The sequence below is a fragment of the Grampus griseus genome (genome assembly GCF_964374135.1).
Source record: "Grampus griseus genome assembly, chromosome: 6".
Classification (NCBI taxonomy): domain Eukaryota; kingdom Metazoa; phylum Chordata; class Mammalia; order Artiodactyla; family Delphinidae; genus Grampus; species Grampus griseus.
The window spans coordinates 89,521,958-89,543,154 of NC_139000.1; the positions used below are offsets into that span (position 1 = coordinate 89,521,958).

General features: G+C 35.7%; 2 protein-coding genes across 4 annotated transcripts in view; one reads left to right on the forward strand and one right to left on the reverse strand.

The window, feature by feature from the left end:
- Positions 1-21,197, reverse strand: part of CENPP (centromere protein P) — a gene marked incomplete at its 5' end in the record, with an annotated part of 225,545 nt that overhangs the window by 140,528 nt on the left and 63,820 nt on the right. The window lies entirely within an intron of this gene.
- OGN (osteoglycin) lies at positions 5,682-21,165 on the forward strand. 2 transcript variants are annotated; one of them, XM_082655944.1, is made up of 8 exons: positions 5,701-5,819; positions 5,992-6,159; positions 6,838-7,086; positions 8,477-8,573; positions 14,387-14,545; positions 16,571-16,773; positions 19,499-19,594; positions 20,402-21,165. In XM_082655944.1, the coding sequence occupies exons 3-8, from the start codon at positions 6,913-6,915 to the stop codon at positions 20,570-20,572; spliced, it is 900 nt and encodes a 299-aa protein (XP_082512070.1). In that variant the 5' UTR covers positions 5,701-5,819; positions 5,992-6,159; positions 6,838-6,912; the 3' UTR covers positions 20,573-21,165. The 2 variants fall into 2 exon arrangements, with proteins under 2 accessions (XP_082512069.1, XP_082512070.1); XM_082655943.1 differs by lacking the exon at positions 5,992-6,159 and having other exon boundaries at positions 5,682-5,819.

Consider the following 21,197-nt stretch of genomic DNA (forward strand, 5'->3'; position numbering starts at 1 on the left):
GCAGCTGCTTTGGAAAGCAGTCTGGCAGTTCTTCAAAAAGTTAGTTACCTATGATCCAACAATTCTACTCCTAGATACATACCTAAGAGAACTGAACACATATGTTCACACAAAAACATGTACACAAATGTTCATAGCAGCATTATTCATTAATAGCCAAAAAGTGGAAACCACTCAAATGTCCTTCAGGTGATGAAAGGATAAACAAAATGTGGTATATCCACACAATGGAAAATTATTCAGCCAAAAGAAGGAATGAAGTACTGATACATGTTACTACATGGATGAACCATGAAGACATTATGCTAGTGAAGTCAGTCACAGAAGACCACCTACTGTATGATTCCATTTATATAAAATGTCTAGAAGAGGCAAGTCTATAGAGACAGAAAGATTATTGGCTGCCTGGGGTTGGGGGGCAGGAGAATAAAGGGAAACTGGGGGATGACTGACAATGGATAGAGTCTTTCTTTTGGGGGTGATGAAAATATTCTGAAATTGATTACAGTGATGATTGTACAAGTTTGAAAATACTAAAAACTATTGAATTGTACACTTTAAAAAAGTGAATTGCATGAGATGTGAATTATTTCAATAAAGCTGTTATTTAAAAATTTAACAGAGACAATAAAATCTAATAACTCACTCTAACAAAAGGAAGAAAGAAATACAATGTGGCAGTAACTGAAACATGATGTGAACACAGATATGCCGACTTTATTTCTGGCCAGGATGTGAAGGAGTTGAAGGCTTCAAAGAGATGGTACTTTGATGTGTGAGTAGGGACTGATTGGCAAGAGTGGAGAAAACAGGTCCTACGGTGATATTAATATAAAGATGTGGTAATTACTTATTTCACCTCTTGCACAGTTAAAACCCTCCAAATTTTCAGAATTCTGGAGCACCTATTTTTATCTCCTCCTAAATTGACAAATGAAAATACATTTTAATCTTCAATGAATAGGCTTAGTGAAGAAAAAACCTGCACAGTTTAGCAGTTCGTAACAAGGAACTTGAAATCAGATATACCTTGGTAGAAGCCTGACTTCACACTCGTAACTAAGCAAGATGACTCTGAGTAAGTTACTTCTTGAAGCCTCCCTTTCTGCATTTCTGTAAGGAAGGTGGTTCTCACAGGGCTGTTATAAGGACAAGTAGAGATAGTATACATACCAAAGCATTTAACAAACTGCATGCCAGTTACAGGTACCCTACAAGCAGTAATTACTGCAGTATGTCCAGCCCAGCAGCCCACTGGATATATGTGCCCCCAGCCATCAGCTGTGCTTCGCATGCCTTGGAGCTCTCTCGGGGAACCTCTAGAATGGAGTTAGCATCCTTCAGGTTCCTTGCAAGGTTCCACTTGTACAAAAGACTAGTAAACAAGACAGAATTTACTAAAGATTTCATTAGGGAGAGAGAGGAGGGAGCTTAAATCATATACCCACCACAAACATATTCCAAGTCATTATTTGATGGTTCAGCTTCCAAAGCACCTCTAGATGGCCTACAAGGGTGGGAAGCAGAGTTCCCTCCCTCCCTCAAAAGGCACTTGGCTGCCTGGCTCCTCTGGCTAGAGTAGTCAAACTCTTCCTGTCTATTAGGAAGAAGAGGTCACCTCTGCTCTCCCTTTAAAGGCATGTATATATAAACACGTCATAAAATGTCCTCCAGCTGCAGGGCCAAGTAAGGAGGCAGGTTAACAACCATCTTTTGTTACTCAAAAATGTCCAGAGGAACACATGCCTACCCCAAGTATTTCTCATTAAAAAGAAAACAAAACAAATAACCACCAATGCTTTCCCTAGGAGGATGGAAGAATAAAGTTCTACCTCCTACCAGAGCTGCAAACAAAACCAGATGATATATTTATATCAGGAAAGAAAAAGATGAAAATTCATCAATTTTCTCATTACACTTCAAGGTATTAGCTATATTAGCTCTGAGGCTGAACTGTGTGTGTTTGTGACCACTAACAAATAAATCCAAATCATACCATGAACCCAAGCTTAATTAGCAAACATATTAGAAAGCAAATAAAAATAAAGGATATTTAATAAATTTGCTTATAATAATACTGGTTGAGAATGTTTAGCATGTGTTTAAATATTACCTGAAAACTATACATTTTTACTTTATTCCTCAAGTTGGAACCACTAACCCAAAATGCAGATGTATGCATATCACGTAACATACTAAACCAATTCCATGGGGAAAAAACAGAAGAAATGAACCTGTCTCTTCTGTATACTTTTACTATAGCAAAGGATTCATATGACCCATGGAAAGCTAGAACTAAAACCCCAATTTCCTGATTCCAAATACATCTTTTCTAAATCTTAGAAATAAAGAATAACAGCAGCTGGAAACAAAATTAAATCATAACCGCTAAAAATCCAAAGTTTCTTACGCATTCCAATTTCCTAAATAAGTATAACCTGGTATGCCTAGCAAGTAAATAGCACGGCATTTATGGATATGTCTGTCCTTACATGTTTAGGTTGCAAATTTATTATACCTAGACTTATGTACTACTCAGAAAAATTAAAATCACAAATACGATAAATTTTTAACATTAACCCTTCTTTATATTGAGTCATAATTCCCCTCCCTTTAAACTTAAGCCTTTAGTCCGGGAAGTACTTGGGTTCGCATCTTTATCTCATTTGACCAAACAACTACATCTTTATCTCATTTGACCAAACAACTAGGCTTCAGGCATAAGCAGAGACTTGAGACAGAGATTCAAATCATAGACTTCCCATAAAATCCTAGAATGTTCATTAGAAACAAGTCAGAGGTCATTCCCACACTGAAGGGGAGATGACTACACAAGGCAAAATTCTGGGACACCTTCAAAGATATAAAACCCTATAAAGATACCAAGGATAAAGTGGCAGGGTCACCAAAAAGAACTCCACAGAGATAACCCTCTCAATTTTGGATAAATGCCTGCTCTTGAGCCTTAGCTTTCACCTTTTATTACTGTTCAGTGAAAGCTAAACAGCTTTCTACCAGGACACAATAGTTCTTTCTGGAGTAGAAAACAATCTAACTTTGAAACATATTTTATACTGGAAACTATGTAGTAAAGAATTTGACACCAAAGAGGGGTTTGGGCTTTGCTGTCAGCTTCTAGGAGGTGATCTCTATCTTTGTTTAGAATGCTGGTTAACACATCCAATCTTAGGGTGGGACGGGCCATACCAAATAGTCTTAGGTTGGCCATGCCAGAAAGACAACCATGTGATTTAGGATGTGTCATATAGTATCAGTCAACCTGGGGGCAGAGTTCAACCATGTGGGATACTCAATTGATCATGCATATGTAATGAAGCCCCAGTAAAAACTGAACTGTGAGGCTCAGTAGTGCTTTCCTGGTTGGCAATACCCATATTCCTTGTCATACACCAATGCTGGGCGGGTAACGCATCCTAAGAACAATGGAAGCTCTGCACTTGGAACCCTCATAGACTCTGTCCAATGCGTCTCTTCCTCTGGCTGATGTTTATGTGTATCCTTTCCCTGTGATAAAACATAACCATGAATAGAACGGTTTTCAGTGAGTTCCATGAGTCCTAGAAAATTATCAAATGTGAGGGTAGTTTGGGGAACCCCCCAAACTTTCAGTTGGTATAAGAAATGAGGATGGTTTGGGAGACTGTGCTCTCAAACTTTGGCTAACTGTGGGTGGGAACATACATATTTTCCAGTGTAATTCTGAATACTTCTAGAATCTTGCCTTGTATAGTCATCTCCCCTTCAAGTGTGGATGTGACCTCTGACTTGCTTCTAACCAACACAATATTGCAAAGAGATGGCATATATATGATTATGGGTGCATGACTGCTACAAAGAAACTGTGAGATAATAAACGTGTGTTATTTTAGACCCTTAAACTTGTAATAGATAAGCAGTGATATTCTTCAGAAATGCAACATTAGAGGGATACTTCTAAAATGAAAATAGAATAATGTCACTCACTGGCTTAAAAATCTCTCAGTGGTCTCTCACTGGCTGCAAATAAAACTCAAACACCTCAGCAAGGTATAAAAGACTCTCCTTAATCTGACCTCTAGTCCCCTGTCTGATCTCTTAACATGAGCCACCCCCTCACCTCTTCTCTCTCCCTCCAAGCTCCAGCCATATACAACTAATTATCCATTTCCTTAAGGATCTACCCTCCCCACCTGTGTGCTGCTCCCATTCCTAGAGCACTTCTCCCTCGGCCTGCCCCCCACCCCCGCCCCTCATTTTCTCTAGAGAAGTCAGTATGGTGCAGTCTCTGTGGCTTCACGCTTTCCCAGGCCACTGCAGAACTCTGTGCACATTTCTGTGTAGCAGGTCTCTCACTGTGCATTCTGTCGCTTGTTTGTTGCCCTTCTTGCTAACTTACAAACCCTTCCTTTTTGAGGGGAGAAAATGAACTTTGCTTGTCTGAGTTTATTTTTCTGTAGTACTGGCAGAGAAGTGGCACTCAATAAACTTCTACTAAATGAATGAATGCCAATAAAACTATATTTACTGGTCATAATTTTTCAAGAAAAAAAATGTTATATCCACAAAATAATTTTCATTACTACGAAGTGTCAAACTGTGTATACCATTAGTAAACTATGAATCTCTAAGATTCTCTAAATTTATTTAACATCTATCCAGTTCATTTCTCAACATCCCATTAAACCTGCCACAAAACAGAAAACAAATCAATATCTGCTGTTTCATTATTAGATATTTTCAAAGACTTTAAAGCCATAAAATTGACAATTTATATCAACCAAAACCAGAGAATATCACAACTAAATTTAAAATAATTCACATTCAAATAAAAACATGAGTATTCAAGTCTTAGTTTATCCAAGCTTTAATTCGAAAAACTCTAAAGCCAATTTTGAATAGAAAAGGGAACAAATTAGTATTCTTTCATTTTCTACTTTTTAATAAAGTATTTATTCATATCCATATTTATTGAATTTTTAGCATAGAGGAGAAAGAAATGTTACCTTGACCGCTAAAAGTACCAAAGAGTGATAAAATTAAAACAAATCTTTAAAGATGTTCACATAGTTATCTAAATCCCACTTCAACTTAAAAAAAATCAAATTTAATATTAAAATAATTAAAACAGCTTCCTTCATTTAGCAAACAAAAATATATTTTACTATCAAACCCCAAATTATAAATAAAATTTATTTTTAAAAAGCTAATTCTGACACTTGAGTTTTTGTTATATGTAACAATATAAAGGGGGAGAGGGACCTCAAATGACTAAACTAAAAAATAATTTGTGCTAAAACTAATTTCTACACCGGAAACTTTTTGGCTATATACTAATTAAAGTACTAGAACAACATTTTTACTCTTCATAAAATTAAGAGCATAGATTATGCTTTAGTTTGGTGTTTTATTTCATTCAAAAAGCAGATGTTTTATCTACTGGGAAAGCACTAAAATGAAAAGAATGATTTTTAAACTATGTCATCTTCATAAACTAATATTCACAAAAACATGAGTATTTATTACACAAGGTAAAAATAACAAAATTATGGTGAACAGTAGAAACAATCTGAGTACAGCAGTTACAAATATTTTAAGCACAGTTCTCTAGTACAACACACTACATTTCACCCTAGAGAAAGAATGTTGGCAAAGATCTCTACCACATGGAAACTGCTTTGAAAGCTGTTGGGCCCTGAAATTCTATTCAGCAGTTTGAAATCAATCCACAGCTTTTCTCATTCACCCTCCCACTTGGGGCTAATGCAAGCCATGACCATCTACTGAGGAAAACCACAAAAAACTTCAAAACAGCTACAACGGTAGGCTCTTTTTTCACATATTATTTTAAATATCGTTTGTTAAAATGTGACACCTAACAATCTTAGTAAATGTAAAGGCCATCTTTAATTTTTTTACGTTTCAGTTACTTTGAACAATTATTTTTTAACAAGCACTTAAGTATATCATTGCATAACTTTAATGTCCATGCAGGCAAGAACAAGGTGCTGCAAAAGTCACAAAACCATGTTATTCTTAATTTTCAACCATTGATTTTTGACAAACTGGTATCTACAATGCAGCACCAGGAACTATGAGTGATTCTGTCTGAAGTTACTTATGAAAAAGTGTAAAATGTGCACCACCAGATAAAATCCAGCGGTGAGCCTAAAAATCTTTCCCATTTCATTCCCTCTAAATCTTTGATTAAAGTTCTATATTTTTTCTAGTCTGCAATACTATTTTTGCATTTTTCATGGTTTAAATTTTAGAAGAAATGCTATTAACTAAAAGAAATGATATCTATAAAAATTATAAAACTAAGAAAATTTAAATTATGGCTTTTCCCATATTCTGTACCACCTAAAAAAGTGTTAATGACTACTTTTCATAATGTTAAATTTAAAGTTTAATTATAAAACTGTTCCTGGAACTTGTTTCTGCTCATACCAATACAAATCAAGAGTTCGTATAAAGGAGGAAAGTTGAAATATGATATTTTTTAACTCACATGAGACAGATCATGGGACTTCATTTTAACTGTTTATATTACAGGTATCCTAAGAAGACTTCAATTACAAACAAGTACCTTTGTTCAAGGCACCTAATTATTAAAAAACTGAAATTATCAACATTGCTTGGATTTTTGATAGAAAAGGAACTAAAACCATTTTCTGAAACTATTTTTCAGAATGTGGCTGATACATAAAAACTTTTAGCATCTAATTAAAGATCACTAAGGGTTAAATACTTGTTCTCTGGTCCCTACTGCGTATACCCTGCCAAAAAGTCCTCTAAGCTTTTAAATATTGCTTCAATGGTCTGCGTTTTTATTTCCAGGGTAAAAGAGAGTATTGTCCCACAGTCAGCAGGCCACTAGTTTATTAACTTCCAGTCACTTTCATTTTTGCTAAAATGAAGACTCTGAAATCTACACTTCTCCTGTTCCTGTTTGTGCCTCTGATAAAGCCAGCACCACCATCTCAGGAGGATTCACGCATTATCTATGATTATGGAACAGATAATTTTGAAGAAAGCTTATTTAGCCGAGATTATGAGGATAAATCCCTGGATGGAAAAAGTATTAAGGTATTTTATTTCTACTCTAAATTTAATTTCTAAAATGGTCGCCCATTTAAATGTATGTTTTTGTTTTTTCTGAATGTGTCTGATAAGGTAAGAGGAAAGGAAAAGCACATTAAATGCTTCAAAATAATTCAAAATAACTGTCCTCAGATGATATTTTTAAAGTATGCATGCTTCCCAAATTAATACATAGAATCCATAATAACCAAACAGTATCTATAGCAACCAAAACATAAGATTTAAGGAAAACTAAAATTTAAAACATAAAATTTAAGGAAAATTAAACTTTGAGAGGATCTCTGACCATTTGAGATTTATATGTTAAGTAATATTACATAATGTCCTCTATATGCATATTAAAATAAAATAGGAGAAGTGTGTATTAGGAGAAATAAAAATGAATCACCAGCTTAAGGTTTATTGTTTTAGGAAGAAGTGGTTCAAGGAAATAAAGAGTACTGCTTATTTTGTATCTACAGCATTTCACAATAATTCACATATGTCAAAAAATGAAAACTACTTAATATAGCTTAATTTTTAATCGGTTTTAACAATTCAGACTCCATCACTTTACCAAGTAACGGTAACTGTCATTGTCTACAGAGATGACTTTCACACCACATCTTCATATTCTACTTGTACGGGGGCTAAGTAATTACTTGTGGTTTTACTGGCACACAGAAATGAACACTGGGAAAGGAAAAAGTTAATACAGCACATAAGTATCTGTTGCCTGCCTACCGTGTGTCTGTATGTGTGTCTCTCTCTCCCTCTCTCTCTCTCTCACACACACACACACAAATGGAAAATGAGCAAAGCAGCCAAATATATAACAATGTTGATTGCTTCAAAAGTTCTCCACTATAAATAAGATGACAAAGATTTTAAGAGTGAACAGTTATAATTGCTTCTTTCTTTTTTTAGTACAGATGAGCAAATGTTAACTGTACAATTTCTTCCAATGGAGTTGGTTAATATGCTATTATTATTATTATCACATATATATAATATAGGTATATATATATAGTTATAGCTTAGGGAAAAAAAAGGCCCACTATAACAACAAGTTGTTGGCTCACATGGCTGATTTGAATCTATCAATCAGTTTAAAGAATACTTTCAAAAATCTACTGGTCCCTAAAAAGTAGTAAATAAAAAGTTCTCTGCTTCTTCTCTTTACATTGCTTTAGGATTCTCTCTATCTTAATATAAATGCAGAGACCAAGATATTTGTGAAGTGGAGTAGAATTCAATGACATTTAATAGACAAATGGAAAGGGGAGAGGCTGTTCAACCAGAACACTTACGGGAGAATGTTGTCTGTAATCCCTCAGTTTTACCGTCCAAATTGGTCCTTGTCACACCTGATAATAAATGTTTATTTTTTCAATAGGAAAAAGAAACTACGATAATAATACCCGATGAGAAAGGTTTTCAATTACAAAAAGATGAGAGTACAAAACCATTATCCCCCAAGAAAGAAAATGATGGTAAGTATGAATACTCTAGCATCAAATTTTTTAAAGGAGCTTTAAAAAATAGCTTATAATGGAACTTTATTCCTTATAGTAATCAAAAATTGCATCAGGATATAGTGGATCCAAACAGTGGAATTTTATCTCTAATGATAAAGTCAAACAGGTATATTGTGAGTTTTCATCATTTGCCATTCCACATTATGAGTGAGAAATGTGGAATAGGAACATTCAAGAACAAAGTTTAGTCTACGTTTAGCCTCTACAAAGTGTGTGCTTCTGTCTATATAAAATCAGTTCAAGAAATACTTGTTAAACACCAATTATTTTCAAATACTATGTAGCCTGAGGATAAAGTAAATAAAATATAATTCTTGCCTTTAAGAAACTCACAGAAGAGAGACATAGTTATATACATAAATAATTATAATGTACATTTCAATTAAAACAATAGAAAACTTATAAAATTACAAAGTCCTACTTATTAGTTTCTATTTGGTTTATTCTTGCTCTATCACAGAACATTACTTCACATGACAATATGAAAAAAAAATCACACACTAATTTCTATATTGCTACAATAAAATTAAAATGGACAAAACCAGGGCTTCCCTGGTGGCACAGTGGTTGAGAGTCCACCTGCCAATGCAGGGGACACGGGTTTGTGCCCTGGTCCAGGAAGATCTCACATGCTGCGGAGCGGCTGGGCCCGTGAGCCATGGCCGCTGAGCCTGCGTGTCTGGAGCCTGTGCTCCGCAACGGGAGAGGCCACAACAGTGAGAGGCCCGCATACCACACACACAAAAAAAAGGACAAAACCAGAAAATATATCTTAAGAAATTTGAGAAGTATCATAGTGAAAGTAGACTTGAAGAAATGGAAAGACATTCTTTGCTCTTCAGTAGGATGATTTAATATCACAAAGATGTCAGTGCTCCCTAAATTTACAACAATGAACTTCTTTAAAGAGCTGGTAAGGCTGATCTTCAAGTTCAGAAGGAAAATCAAACCTGCATGAAATCACCTATCAGAACATGCTTTAAAGCCTGCATACTTAAAATAAGTGTAATACTGGTGTATGAACGAAAGTCCACAGACAAAAAGAAATACATGTAGAAATTTAGTAAATAATAAAGGTAACATCTTTAATCACTGAAGCAAAGATGATATTTTAAAAAACTGGGGCTGGGACAACTAAGTAGTCAACTGACAAGGGATACAATTAGATCCCTATCTTACACAGAAAAACTCCAAATAAATTAGGGTCTAAATGCAAAAAGTGAAACCATACAAATAGTAGAAGATAACCTGGGTGTGGGGTATCTCAAACTCCAGAGACGATAATAGAAAAGATCAATAAATTTGACTCCATAAATGAAACATCTGCATGGCAAAAACCATCATAAACAAAGCCAAAGGCAACTGAAAACTGAGAAAAATATTCGTAATATATATCACTGATAAAGAGTTAATATCTCTAATTTCTAAAGAACAAGTAAAAATCCAGGAAAAAGAAACTGATCAAAACTCCACTGGAAAAATGGACAAAAGATATGAACAGACAATTCACAAAATGATATAAAAATGACGCTTAAACACATAAAAGGTGTTCAATCTCACATGTAAGTTTAAATTATGCCGAGATAAAATTTTTTAACCTATCTGACAAATATATTAATATATTCCATTGGCAAAACTGTAGGGTATCAGACACTGACATACGTTGCTGGTGGTAATACAAACTGGTAGAATGGACAGGAATTTGGTAATATCTAACGAAACCTAATACGCATTTACTTTCTGACACAGCAATTGACTTCTAGGAATTCACCCTAAAGATATACCTCCAAAAGTAAGAAAACACATATGCAAAATCTCTGAAGCATTGCTTGCATCTGCAAAATATTGGAAACAATCTAATTATCCATACATTCAAGAGTGGTTGAATAAAGTATGGTACATCCACCCAGGGGAATACTATGCAGTTGTAAAAGTGAATGAGGATGATCTCTATAACTAATATGGAGTGATTTTCAGAAGAGATTATGTGAAAAAAAAATGCAATAGAGTATCTACAGTATGCTGTCTTTCACCTAAGAATGAAGGGGGGCTTCCCTGGTGGCGCAGTGGTTGAGAGTCCGCCTGCCGATGCAGGGGACACGGGTTCGTGCCCTGGTCCAGGAAGATCCCACATGCCGCAGAGCGGCTGGGCCTGTGATCCATGGCCACTGGGCCTGCGCGTCCGGAGCCTGTGCTCCGCAACGGGAGAGGCCACAACAGTGAGAGGCCCGCGTACCGCAAAAAAAAAAAAAAAAAAAAAAATGAAGGGGATGTAAGAGAATATACATACATCAGCCCACTTTGTGAAAAGAAATTCAAGAAGGGTAACTAAAAAACTGAGACTAGTTACCTATGGGTTACAGATGGGACTAGGGGTAAAAAGGAGGGGGAGATGGTAACTAGGGGTACTAGGGGAAGGTGCTAGAACTTCTTGGAGTATACACTTGTTGTGCAGATTTGATTTTAGAATAATGTTATATTCAAATAAGCAAACAAACAAATACATTTATAAATAAAACCAACTAGGATAAGATAAAAAGAACCCAAATTGGCAAACAAACAGAAAAATAGAAACTTAATTGCATTTCAAATCAATAACATAACACACTACAGGGGGAAAAATCTAATCGAAGTAATCCTTAAACACAGTATTTTGACTGTATACTTTCAGGCTAAAGACAAAATAAAATAGGCAAATACTAAAATTCTAGTGGGTAGGTTTGTTTTCCATAGTATTATAGGTTATCAATAATGAAACTACTTAATGTGTGTTCTGGGACTGAGTAAAGTAAATGCACAGTGGATCACAAGAGCCAGGTTTCTCATTGTCAGAGAAGGGTGTTACAAATATGGTAAGGGGGAAGGCTAAAATGAACACTGTTGAGATGGAGTGGAATGAAAGATATCAGGATCAACTCCTGGTTTGTATACAGAGATACAGAAATAGATATATACATGTTTGCCTCCCTGTATGAGTGTGTATGTTAAAATATGCATATCATGTGCTTATGTTTTCGTATGAGCATATGACACATATTATATACATGTATATATGTATGTCTGCATGTGTGTACTTGTGTATTATGTCCATGTCCATATACCTATACTTGTGTGTATGTATGTGTATTATATATGAAGAGAGCGCCAAATAAAAATACATATATTTCCCAGGTCCCTTTGCTGAAAAAGCCCAGAAGCAATGAGATCCCAGTAGCAATGAGCACATCCACACCCAAATGTTGGTTTCTAAATACCATCCTCCACTAAAAGGGACCAGTACTCCTTGAAATAATAGCTGATTTCAGGCCTGGGGCAAGGAAAGGGAAAGATTGGTCTGGGACATCTTAGCATGCCAGAAAATAAGTAAGTTCTCAAAAAACAGTGGGGACATTTAATTTTTAAAATTAATCAAAATATAAAAAATACATAGGTGTAAATGTGTAAAAGATGTACAAGACCTGCTCATTGAAATCCAGACAATATAAAGGGATCAATTGTTATTCATTAATATAAAAAATGTTTGCTCTTCTTTTTTTTTTTTTCTGGCCCCACCATGCGGCATGTGGAATCTTAGTTCCCCAACCAGGGATGGAACATGCACCCCCTGCAGTGGAAGCATGGAGTCTTAACCACTGGACTGCTGGGGAAGGCCCCAAATGTTTGCTCTTCAAAAGACATTGATAAGGAAATAAAAAGACAAGCCACAGACTGGAGGAAAATATTTGCAAAACATAAATCTGTCAAATGATTTATATCTACAGAATATACTTTTATAATTCAAAAATAATAATACAAAAAACTATTTCAAAAAACAGGCAAAAGATATGAATAGACACTTCACCACAAAAAAATATGTGGATGGCAAATAAGTATATAAAAAGATGCTTAGCACATTAGTCATTAGGAAAATGTAAATTAAAACACGCGATACCACAACAAACCTTACTTGAAAGGCTAACATAAAAAAGTCCAACCATACATACCAAATGTTGACAAGAATGTAGAGCAACTGGAACTTTCACACACTGCTAATGAGAATGTAAAATGGCACAACCACTTTGGAAAACACTTTAGGACATTCTTCAAAAGGTAAAATACATACGTATAATAAGACCCAGCCATTCTACTCTTAGGTATTTATCCAAGAAAAATGAAAACATTAAGTCCATACATAAATGTTCATGGCAGCTTTCTTTGAAATAGCCAAAAACTGGAAACAACCCAAATGTCCGTAAGAGATGACAGTATAAATGGTGTTTATTGAGACAATGGAATAAATTGGAATGAACTCAGTAATAAATAGGAATGAATTACTGATACATACAAAATTATTTTGAGAAATAATTATGCAGAGTGAAAGAAGCCAGACAAAAGAGTGTATACTGCATGATTCTTTTGATATAAAAGTTTCAAAAATGCAAACTAACATATAATGACAGAAAGGAGATTAGTGGTTGCTGGGAGGGAGAAATTACCAAAGGGCATGAGGAAACTTTTGGAGTGATGGATGTGTTAATTATCTTGATTGTGGTGATGGTTTCATGGGCATATACACATGTCCAAACTTATAAATTATACAAATTAAATATGTGCAACTTACTGTATATCATGGAACCATAAAAAGGCTGTGGGAGGATAAACAGAGCTTAAGAGTTCTCACTGACTAATCTGTGACAATGTGATTATCAAAATAAATAAGACAGTAACGTATTACGGGATACGTTACCCATGGGATGAGGAATTCATAAGTTCATACTGACAGAAATAAACAAATAAGAAGGGAATGTTCCACCTTATATCAGAATGCCAACTAACAAATAAAGAAGAAATGATGGAGTTAGAAAATAATTGGCAATTACCCTAGTGATAAATGATTCAAGTAAGAATTTTCAACAGATGATAAAACTAGAGGGTGAAAGTTTGATGACAAACCTGATGTTTAGAATCTCAAAGTACTCCTCTAGAAGGTACAAATTACAAAGTGAAAAACAGTAATTTTACAGAGTGAGAACCATGGCAGGTACTAACTGAACCAAGTGACCAAAGACAGCATCATAAGGAATGAGACAGATACATAACACTAAGGATGTAACATTATTTCCATGGTATTCCTGCCAAAAAATGAGGAACTTCATATAAACCCTAATTGAAAGATATTCTGCAAAATAAGTGCCCTGAAAATAAAAGTTTTAAAAAATTCAAAAATTTCCAAAACAGTAAAAGGTATGAAAAACAAAGACTAAGGAACTGTTGCAGGTTGAAGGAGATGAAAGATGCATGACAAGTAAATGCAATGAATGACGTAGGGTACAATAGGGATTCTAACAGTACCCACAATGACTCCAATTTTTAAGTTAATAGTTTGCTTATTTAACTAAGTGGTTTCTAAACTCATTAGAAATGTGTTTGCACCACTCCAAGTGATAAATCAAGCTTATATTTACCTTAAGTCCTGCTTTATGATTTTTGATACTCCAATGAAGAAATGTAACTGTCAATCAATTCAGCAATTAAATGATCACTGCTAAAACAGATAGGAGAATAAAAGAGATTGTGGATTACAGAATTTAAAATAAAATTCTGGTGAGTTATCAGATACAATATAGATTACTAGCTATCATGGCCATAACGTCTTTCCTGTTATCATCCATAATTCTGTAAAGGATCTTTTCAAATTGGTAGTAACATTCATGATAGCAAGAATTTTAACACTAGAGGTCAAATATTTTTAAACTACTGATTTTTATGATTTTTGTTTCCCAATTTAGAAATGCCCACATGCCTGCTATGTGTTTGTTTAAGTGGCTCTGTATACTGTGAAGAAGTTGACATTGATGCTGTACCACCCTTGCCAAAGGAATCAGCCTATCTTTATGCACGATTCAACAAAATTAAAAAGTTGACTGCCAAAGATTTTGCAGACATACGTAAGTTAATTTTAAATAAGATATTAGTGTTAACTCATGTTAGTATTTAACTCATATAAACACAAGTTTCTAGGTACCTGTGGCCTATCACGTGTACGGTAGTGACTGTTGAGGTATTTTAAGTATCCACCACACTTCACAAAAATCCACTGGTTTACTGGTGAATCTCCTTTCCATTCAGATGTTCCCTGTCATCTTTCTTTACTGGTGACTACGGAGTCTATGTTGACTGCCCATCTAACATATGGGCAACTATATCTTCTCAACCCCAATATTTCAAGATCCATTTGCCTCAGCCAGTCAGCAATACAAATATAATCAGGATATTTCTCCAATGACAATGTTTTATTTTCTACTTTCACTATAAAAACATAGAAACTGCTTTTTCTTACTTTAACTCATGGTTCTTAAATCTGGCTGCATATTAAAGTATTTTTGATACTAGGTTCTAGTCCCCAGAGATTCTAATATAGGTCTCTAAATTTAGAGGCCCAGGTGTTGTCATTAACCACAACCAAACTCTTCAGATGACTCTAATACAGAATTAATGCTGAGAGCAGTGCCATTTAACTCCTTCCCAGGTCATTAAAAATCCTGGACTTCTGGTGTCCAATCAAAGCTTACAACAACTGCCAGGAGAGTGTTGCCATGAGCACACCAAAATCCCCTACTTCTGCAGTATGAAGTCCAAGTCTGGATCACTAATCCCTCATAAATTTTCTAGATTCCAATGCTGTCAAGGGCTTCTGAAGAAAGTCACATCAAGAAATGCACACTGGCTGTGCTACACATTTACAAGATTAGCCATAACTAAATTCATGCTGTCACCAGTAGCTCCCAACTGACTGAATACAGTTGTTCCTCTTTTGTGGATTCCATGTTTTCAAACTCACCTACTTGATAAAATTTATTTGTAACCCAAAACATCAATACTTCTGGCACTTTCATGGTCATTCGTAGACATGTGCACAGTGGCAAAAAATTTGAGCCATCCAGGATAGGCTGAATGAGATGCTTGGCCTTTTGTTTCAGCTTTTATACTGTAAACAAGTATCCTCTTTACAGTCTACTTAGTGCCACATTTTTCACATTTTTGTGCTCTTTGCTGTTTAAAATGCTCCCTAAGTATAGTACTAAAATGCTGTCTAGTGTTCCTAACTGCAAGAAGGCTGTGATGTGCCTTACAGAGAAAACACGTTAGGTAATCTTTATTTAAGTGTGAGTTACAGCGTTGATTGGCTGTGAGTTCAATGTTAATGTATCAACAATATATACTAAGTAAGATGCCTTTAAAAAGAAACACACATAAAATTTTCCACTGATTGGTTGATGAAAATGTGTGATGAGAGGCTCTAACCCTGTATATTCCCTAGGAGCAATGGTTCCATATTCACTAATTCAGCATTTACACTGACTTTACAGACATGACCACCTTGAATAGTGAGAAGGGACCATATTTTCTAATCATCCCAGCTGGACAAAAGTGATGCACACATAAATACACACATTGAATTTCTCTATCTCTCAGTATGCACCACGGTAACAAATTAGGGAACATTTTTGCCTTTATTGTTGTCAAGCAATAAGGCATGGAGAGATTAAGATATCCTCAGTCACAATATAACAGGCTGGCAAAAAATCCAAAAATATTTACATGATTTTATTCAATCAGATGTAATGCTTACTTTCCATAATTTGCAACAAAAAGTTTCTTTCAAACTACTTGAGCATACTGAGAATTCAAACAAAAAAGGATGGAAGGACTCTATTAACTTTAAGTTCCCTTCCAAACCTGAGGTTTTAGAACTTCAGTGAGAAAGACCATCAGTGTCAAGCACAGAATAGATGCTCAGTGTTCAACAAAACTTACTGAGCTACTAATTGTAGACACTCTGCTAGGCACTAAAAATAAAAGATGTTTGAATGACCTGATAAACAAATGCTTTTCCTCAGTCCATACAATTAAGAATTTAACTTCATATATTTTTTTAAAATTTCTTATTTTTTGTATATTTTTCCTTCAAGCTAACTTAAGGCGACTTGATTTTACGGGAAATTTGATTGAAGATATAGAAGATGGTACTTTTTCAAAACTTTCACTGTTAGAAGAACTTACACTAGCTGAAAATCAACTACTGAAACTTCCAGTTCTCCCTCCCAAGCTTACTTTATTTAATGCAAAATACAACAAAATCAAGAGTAGAGGAATCAAAGCAAATACTTTCAAAGTAAGTATTTTATAGTATGACTGAGCACAATATAAAAATATCGGTTATACAGCCAATAATAACATGAGAAAAGAAAAAGAAACTATGGTCTAGAATTTTGTTCTAAAACTATTTTAATGTAATAAATGAAGATATTATTTACATGATAAATAGTGATACTACTAGGCTTATTCAGTCTAGCTTATGCCTGTACCTCACTTAAAATACCTTTATCTTGTTTCATGGGACTACCTGGTGTCACATCTTTTTCCCTTGTTCACACAGCAATATTTATTTATACAGACAAAGTTTGCACCCTCGTGGCACCAACAGTCTGCAAAACCTCAAAATGGGAGTGTTCCTGTGTTTCTTTTTTCCTTACAATATTAGTAATTTACAAACACCAGAAAAAATCATGTTCTAAAGTAAACACTGAATTTTATTTTTAATACTTAAAAGTATTAGACCATAGACTTCTGTAGGTAGACATTCTTTTGAATTCCATGATGGCACCTAATACAAAATTCTGTATGTAGTAAAAATTACATATATTTCTTAATTTAGTAATACAAGAAAATAAATGCACATGAAAAGGGCAAGGTGATTTCCTCTGATTTAAGATAGCCAGGTTGTCTCAAAATGCAGAGCCTACAGGGAAGTAACCTCAGCCCAGGACTTCCATAGCTCTATGTACTCATTCCCAGTCCTGGAAGAAACCCCAGATAAAAGGATGAGACAATCACGCTACTGTTGGCAACAGAAGACCTCGTTCAAAAGGAAGATTTGGGGCTTCCCTGGTGGCGCAGTGGTTGAGAGTCTGCCTGCTGATGCAGGGGACACGGGTTCGTGCCCCGGTCCAGGAAGATCCCACATGCCGTGGAGCGGCTGGGCCCGTGAGCCATGGCCGCTGACCCTGCGCATCCGGAGACTGTGCTCCGCAACGGGAGAGGCCACAACAGTGAGAGGCCCGCGTACCGCCAAAAAACAAACAAACAAAACAAAAAGGAAGGTTTGTAGCTCCTTAGGACAACTCCTAGCAGTTCCTCAGAAGTTAAGGGACTCTTAGGGGACTTTTAAAAACTGGACTCATTTTAAAAACAAAAAAATGTTTGTAATTTGAAGATATGCAATTTGAGCAGGTAAACCTTTGAAAAACTGACATGTTAAAGACCTACAGGAGTAGGGACTTCCCGGGTGGCGCAGTGGTTAAGAATTCATCTGCCAACGCAGGGGACACGGGTTTGAACCCTGGTCCGGGAAGATCCCACATGCTGTGGAGCAACTAAGCCCATGCGCCACAACTACTGAGCCTGCATTCTAGAGTCAGTGAGCCACAACTGCTGAAGCCCGTGCATCTAGAGCCCGTGCTCTAGAAGAAAAGCCACCACAATGAGAAGCCCGCACACTGCAACGAAGAGTAGCCCCTGCTTGCTGCAACTAGAGGAAGACCAAGCACAGCAACAAAGACCCAATGCAGCCAAAAATAAATAAATAAATTTATAAAACAAAACAAAACAAACAAAAAAGACCCACAGGAGCTAATCAACATTTCACAAAAGGAATGTTTGAATATTTCGGATTTTACACGTGGATTACAGAAGGGATTCATGACAAGTTGGCATGAAAATGATAAACTCAGCTATTTTCTAGTTTTGCTTAATGCCCTAGGCTGCCAAAGCCACTGGTAAAATCAGGTTACTCTAATCCATGTTAAAGAGGCCCACTGGGGAAGACAAGAGCTTGGTGCCCATATGGTGAATTGTAGGATGCTTAAGAAAGGATTAGGGCTTCCCTGGTGGCGCAGTGGTTGAGAGTCCACCTGCCGATGCAGGGGACACGGGTTCATGCCCCGGTCCGGGAGGATCCCACGTGTCGCAGAGCAGCTGGGCCCATGAGTCATGGCCGCTGAGCCTGTGCGTCCGGAGCCTGTGCTCCGCAACGGGAGAGGCCACAGCAGTGAGAGGCCCGCGTACCGCAAAAAAAAAAGAAAAAAACAAAGAAAGAAAGGATTAAAATAACAGCAAATCAATTCTAAAAAAAAAAAAAATATTACCAAATTCTGTCACAGGATGCATATCAAAGGTAAGGTAAAAGATTATTGTCAAGGGAAACTACATCTTGAGATCATATTATAAAATTATACACAATAATGGATTACTGATCATGAAGAGTAATCCAATGTAGAGTCCTTGGGGTGTAAAAAAGTCACACTTGTCTACGTATTTAATAAACTGCTTTGGGAGACATCTTACTAACAAGCATACACATCTCTTAGGAATATTCATTTTACTACAAATTGGTGGAGCTGAAATGGAAAGTTGTGAAGGTTCAAGAGAGGTTATGGCAGTACCAGGATGCAAATATAATCCTGCATAAGAATTAACCTTATTACCTGCTCCCAAGAGAAATTTAAAGGGCCCCAGAAATTGGCATGAGGGCTGAGGCTGAATATGATGGTATTCTGAAGGGAGATGAGTGGACAGAAATGTGGGGATGCATCAGGACTCTACTGCCCTTCGTAAAGGACCAAATATACTACTTGTAAAACCAAAAGCACCGAACAACAACAAAGCAAACAAAAAAATCCCACCAAACCTAAAACTACCATACCAATGATTAATAGTATTGATATGTGTCTATATCTATATCTATGTATTTATACATATATGTGTGTATATAGCTTGAATCATGTGAAGAAATGCAATGAGCTCAATAACACTTAAGCAAAAGCACCTCTTCCTTACAGAAATTGAATAACCTCTCCTTCCTCTACTTGGACCACAATGCCCTGGAATCTGTGCCTCTTAATTTACCAGAAAGTCTGCGTGTAATTCATCTTCAGGTATGATTGCTCTTTTCACATTATCTGACTTTAATTCAAATTATTATGGGTCAATCTTACGATTCATTAGGAAGCTCACTTATTTACACGTAAATTTTGCCCATCAAAAGTATTAATATTTAGCCAAATGTTCTCTCCTGCCCAGAAGCCCTGGTTCTATCCAGAGCACAACCAAAGGACCAGTAACACTAGGTGGGAGGTCTGCTCTTATAGTAGGATTTGTCTCCAGGTGTGCACTTGGCATCTCCTAGTTAATCTGACATGTGGATTTGAAGTTAGGGGACACTAAGACCTGTGGTTTATGTTTCCTTCTCCAAATAGCAGTAAACACTTGGTTTTGGAGACTTCCCAGCTGACTTTATTGTCCAACATCAACTTAGGGTAATAGAAAAGTGAAAAGGGAATAAAAATAAACTAAAAGTGGTCTTTTACCATCACAAGAATTCCCATTTTTTCTTTTTATTTCTTTAAAGTATATTTAAGGAAACAGTACCCATTTTGAGTTGACACTCTAGAATAGGATACTTTATCCAGCTATTATAATCTTATTTATACTCAGAAATTTGTTATATGGGTTTTGCTCTTAGAAATAGCCAGTAGTCTGTTCTTCCAAAGTAATACTGTAGACTTTAAAAAGGAAGGCTCAGATTGCTCAGCAAGGGTTTTTATTACCGTGAAGATATATACACAGTATGTACAGTATTTTAAAAATCACTTTTTAGATAAAATATTCTGTGAGATCTCATTACACAAAATACAAAAGGATGATTTCGGGTTTCTAAACAATTTTTCCCTTTTATTTTCTAGTTTAACAACATAACTTCAATTACAGATGATACATTCTGCAAGGCTAATGACACCAGTTATATTCGGGACCGCATTGAAGAGATACGCTTGGAGGGCAATCCCATCATCCTCGGAAAACATCCCAACAGTTTTATCTGCTTAAAAAGATTGCCTGTAGGGTCATACATTTAACCACTATCAATGCAGCACATAAGCTACAGTACACACATACTTATAATCTGTCTCAACAATGTCTAAAGGAGCTTAAGTATTTAATATTAATTTTGTATCCTACTATGAAGGAACTTATGTTTTAAGCAAAGATGTTCAAAAAACCTTACATATAACAATGAGCAAAAAGTAACAGTGAATCTCTAAGTTCAAAACAAAGTAATGTGAAAATATTTGAACAGCATTACAAAATCCCTGCAGTTTATACTGGAGTACCATTTAAAAGGTATGTTTTTATATAAATACCCAAATTTAAGATGTATTACGAAGTGAAAGGATAAGTCCAAGAAACTTTCAACTGTTTGTCTTTCCTGGCTTCTACTGGATCCCTAAAGCATTTAAGGCATATGTTCCAAACACTTTGAAAAGCTAAATATTTCCAGGGACCTCTCACTTTTCTTTTATCATTCATACATTATTCATTATGAAGTAGGAACTCTGTTTTCTTTCTATTAAGGCAGCTACTATATTTTTACTTAGCCTCAGAAATAGGAATATAGTCTCATACCTAGGCAAAACTTTCCAAATAAAGCATAATTTTACTCTCTGATAAAGAGCTAATATAGTAATGTTCAGTTATTCTGCT